The sequence below is a fragment of the Mugil cephalus genome, chromosome 16, assembly GCF_022458985.1.
Source record: "Mugil cephalus isolate CIBA_MC_2020 chromosome 16, CIBA_Mcephalus_1.1, whole genome shotgun sequence".
Taxonomy (NCBI): domain Eukaryota; kingdom Metazoa; phylum Chordata; class Actinopteri; order Mugiliformes; family Mugilidae; genus Mugil; species Mugil cephalus.
Window position 1 is genome coordinate 5,954,746 of NC_061785.1, and position 5,010 is coordinate 5,959,755.

A 5,010-nucleotide genomic window follows, 5' to 3' on the forward strand; every position below is an offset into this window, starting at 1 on the left:
GTTTAATTATAATGTTGATCTTGTGTTGCCTTTTCCTTTTTGACAAGTAAACGACTCAGCATAATGCTTATCCTAGCATGCTAACATGTCCTACCAAGTCAATTGTCAACATGCAGGTGGATTGTAGTTTAGAAAAGTCATCCTACAAAAATGTGTAACATGCTAACATTTGGTAAGTTGCACAAAGCAGTCGTGGAACTTGTAGGAGTTCTTGTATTTACTGGTTTATCTTTATCAGAAGTGATTTATTTATGAGCAAGTGGATCAATAATAGAAGAACAAGTGTCAAAATACCAACGCAGTCCATTTTTACACTGTTTAAACACACGATAAAGAAGCGCTGATAGGACATTTACAAAGCAATGAAATGAAGACCATTGCAGTTAACGTGTACTAAATAAGACAATGTTATGCTGCCTTATCAGGCTCAAAACACGCAGAGCAGAAGTACACACATAAAAACACACACTGTAAAGCAGTTAAAATGCTTAAATCACTCTGGCAGGATAAATGCATAGCATACGGGGTGCGTGCACATGAGGATAGACTTGCAATAGCAATACAGCAACAGGTGAGAGCAGACAGCAAATTACACAGCAAGGTGCAATTGATTTTTCATGCTGACAGAGCGAAGCGCTAATTATCTACTTCCACCACGGGAATTTCTTTAGCGTTGCAGCATCACCAAAGTTGCTACATTTCAACCCTGAGGGGGACATGAATGTCTGAACCAGATTTTGTGCAAGGCCTTTTATAGTAAACATTGAGATATTTTAACTTTTACCTGCCAGACAAGACATCAATAATCCATCCAAGGCAATAGGATTCATCCTCTGGGTGTCATGAATGTCTGAGCAAATTTCATGGCTGTTTCTCACATAGTTGTTGAGATGTTCCAGCTTTACTATTATTATTTATCAGTCAGTTTCTGGATTTGAAACTTGTGCGGTTCATTTTCAAACTCTTAAAAAACGTGCTGGGACGTATTCAGCTTCGTCGGCTGTAAAGATCTTTATGGTTTTCCGTCCAAGCTGTGGCAAAAAATTTTATGTTTATACTATTAATTAGCCCCAAAAAAAAAAAAACTGCCCTGCGGAAGTGCTAAAATCAAATGACCAATTATCTTCTGTCGTAACAGAGCCTTGTGGTGTGAAATGACCCCTGAAGCTACAAATTGGGATGCAAAAAGGAGAGAAAAACACTTGCTGGAGTTTAATTAACAGTTGTGTCCTGACCACAGGTGAGAGGGTGACCATGTTCCCTGTTTTGGACATCGACCAGGACGATATTGTGGACACTAACGGAGCGGGAGACGCCTTTGTGGGAGGTACGGCATTATTGTCTACACAGCTTGATCTCTGTGTACGTTCCCAATTAACCTTTGATACCGGGCGACTACGCAACGCGGTAATGTCTCCAGATTATATGAGCGTGACATTTACCCCGCTGTTTTGGCTCCGTATGAGCTGATCAGAGCACCACATAAAACAGCCATCATTTGGGTCCCGTCGAGGACCGAGGAGCCGTTACTTACCTGGCTGGTTTTTTAGATTAACCATTTGATGGATTGTTGCCCTTTGACCTCTGCTCTTCTGTCTGTTACCCAGGATTTCTGTCGGCGCTGGTCAAAGAGCACCCGCTGGAGGAGTGCATCCGGGCCGGGCACTACGCAGCCAACGTCATCATCAGGCGGGTTGGGTGCACCTTCCCAGAGAAGCCAGACTTTCACTGATGCATTCGAACGCAAAAAAAAAAAAAAAAAAATGCTTATTACATTACTGTACTGTATATGTATGCTCCAGGATTTTATGTACATTTTTTGTATTTACTGTGACTGACAGCATTGGACTAGTTGCTGCAGCTTTGACTTCTTCTTATCGAGCTCAAACAAGCGGCTATGATGTTTTAATGCGACTGTTTAAAAACTACTAGTGTGACATATCGAAGAAGGATATTGTGTTAGTTTAAACACTCAATTTACATCATAAATATCAAACATTTAACACCTAAACGCCTGTGAAAAGAAGTTTGAAACCACATGTGAATGAACTTTTCAAACCACTTTTCTACAAGGTCCGTTGACCCTTATGTTCTCCGGTCATAGTTTCTACCAGTTCCTCGTTTCCCTAGAGGCTTTGATCAAGTGCATCATCCTGCAGCAGGGGTTTGAAAAGTTGTAAATGTGGCCCCCCGGAAAGTTTCTCCTTCGTGGAGGGGTCACAGTCGATGCTTAGGCTGTCCCAGAGTCATGGCTAAAAGAATAAATACTGTATATACACTGTATACTTAAACATTTATAGAAACTTCTCAGACACTTCTTGCTGCGCAATCCACTATGCACCACTGTTTGCAGCCAGTAAATTCTTAACTGCACGTCTTTCATCTGAGGTTTTGAGGAACGAGGAAGCGGCTACGACACAGAGGCGAAGGCTCGTTTAGTGGTGTGAGCAGCTAGCGAGCTACGAACCTTTCTGAACTTTCGTGTCTGCTGCAGGTGACTTTCAGCCTTGAAATATTAAATGAATCAAGAGTCTTTATTGTCATTGTGAGAACACAATGTAATTTGGCCAAGACTCACGGCTTAAAAGGCGTTCATATAAGTGATAACATTTAAATGAAACACTTATGAAAAGTATAAAACACCCTTAGAAGAACAAAAATGCTGCACACATCATGGATGGATGTCCATTTTCAAAATGTTAACAGGACGAAGCAGGATGTCTTTTTCTTTTTTTTTTTATTACTGTACAAATAAAACTACACCAAACTCATCCCTAGCTTATTTAATCATCCAGAGGTCATCTCCAATGCTAATCACTTTTGGGCTCCACACCCTCCATTACTGGCTCTGCTCAGTCACCCCGACTCCTGCTCGCCGGGCCCTAACCGGACGCTCTGGTGTCTGGAGCTGCACTGCTGGGGCCACGGGAGTTCACTTTTCTCACTTTAAGGGATTAGCGGTCGCTCTACGCTGCGATCATTAGAGGGACCTGAAAATTAGGCTGATCCTTCGCAGCCAGCTGTGCTGTCGCTGGGGGTTGGAGACAGGCGTCGGAGGGGAGGCCTCCCCTCTCCCACGCACCCCTCCCGCTCCGCGTGGGCCGGCAGAAGTGTCGGGCGGCGTCTTTGTGGACAATGACTCAACAGAGAGTTACATTTAACGCTCCCCCAGAACAACCTGTTACATCATATTGTCGTTTATTTCCTTTGAGCTCATCAGCAGGAATCCGGTATTTGTTACACTCCCCACACGAGAGCGCCCGCTTTCTATAATGAGGCAGAGTTTATGCATTTATGCTAATTGGGGGGACATCTAGGTGAAAACATTCTCCAGCCAAAATGTTATTAACAACTTTGAGACACTTTTTTTTTTTTTTTTTTTTCCCATCAGCATTTTTTAAGGTTTCACACAGATGCGTTTTGAAAAGGACCACATTTCTGATTGGGCCAGATCACACTCCATGGCAGCTGGTTCATTTGCTTCTCAAGATGACAGATGGCAAAACACAAACACAAAAAGAGGGAGCCATGATTAAGTAATGAGAATGCCTGCCACAATAAGGAAACTACTTTTCTCACTTTTCATGGTAAACTTTTGCCACCGCACCATTATTGAGAGGGAAGAGACAAAAAAATATATACACATATATATATACATTTTACATTTTATAACACACTGTGGTCTGTGTTGTACGCCAGGAATACCTGAAATCTCTTCATTTAAAGGTTAAATACATTGAAGAAAAACTTAACATTTGATTACAAAAAAAAAAGGGTTTACAATTAGGGTTTAAAAAAAAAAGGCAGGAAAGGGAGTAACTGGGGCCCTGGCCAGTGTTTTGCCCCGCAGATGGGCAGCAGTGTTTGTGAACACCAGTGTGGCAGTTGGCAGGGATTGAGGATGGGTGGGTGGGGGGGTGGTGGTGGTGGTGGTGGGTCGGGGTAGGGGGTGTGGGGGGGGGATGGGCAGATTGCAATGGCACATGCTCCAATTCAAATTATCCCTGGACCCATGCAGCAGTGGAGGACCTGCTGGGGCCCAGGGTGGCGTTCATTATAACCAGACACAGGCAGGTTTTTTGGTCAGCGCCTCCGCATCGACGCCAGTCCTCAAACTACCAACTCGGATTTCCATTCATCTGCTTTTCTTTAATGCCGCCTTCATTAACATTTTTAATTGCACAAATGTATCTGTAAAGTGGATCTTAATAAATAATAATTTAAAAAAAAAAACACCGGGAAGTTGATATAAATATTGCAAATGGGATCAGTTCACGCGGGTCAAAAGAAAACATCATTAAGGTCATAATTAGACGAGTGTCTGATGAAGATGCAACATAATGGCAAAGACCATTAACACGTGTATTAAATGAATGCAAATCAAATTACACATCAAACGTGTCTTCTCTTCTTTTTTTCTTTTTTTTTTTTACAGGGGGTTAAATGCTTTCATTTGAGATCTTTTTTTTAAATAAAAAAAGGCTGCTCCTACAGTACTGCATGTGTTTATAATCTGATGGGAAGTTACCAATTATCTCTCTAATTACATCCGTATTACTGCATGAAAAATGAGCTTTCTGGCATTTCTAATGCTGCTGAAGAGTTGGGTTGAGTGAGCGAGGGGAGCTGCGAAGTCTAAAAAACTGAAAATTTAATGATCTACATTATTGCTAACAACTATTGCTCTTCCTTGGGCTTGGTGGAGTTAATTAACAGATTAGGGTGTTATTATAATATCCCTGGCGGCCCTGAACGGGTAATATTGGCCAGTGCTGGAAATCTCATTTTGGAATAAAAGTCTGGATTTATGTGTTTGTGTCAGAATCAATCACATCAATGGAAGTTTAAAATGCCCACAGGGGCGTTGATGTTAATAGGAGACATAAAGATGTTATGTAGTGTAAAAATGTTCCTCTTGGCTCATCACTGGATGTGTTGATGGAGGTGGAAGGGGGGGGTGGGGGGTGTAGGGGGGGAGTGAAATTGACAATATCATTGTAGGAGCGCACT

At 42.1% G+C, this 5,010-nt stretch overlaps 1 protein-coding gene across 2 annotated transcripts in view; it reads left to right on the forward strand.

Annotated features, from left to right (window-relative positions):
- adkb (adenosine kinase b) overlaps nt 1-2,771 on the forward strand; it is a 119,709-nt gene extending 116,938 nt beyond the window's left edge. For both annotated transcript variants that reach the window (XM_047609893.1, XM_047609894.1), the window contains 2 exons: nt 1,241-1,327; nt 1,608-2,771. In XM_047609893.1, coding sequence (XP_047465849.1) covers nt 1,241-1,327; nt 1,608-1,732 — 212 coding nt within the window. In that variant the 3' untranslated portion in view covers nt 1,733-2,771. The remainder of the gene's footprint in view (nt 1-1,240; nt 1,328-1,607) is intronic.
- Nucleotides 2,772-5,010: the final 2,239 nt, after the last annotated feature.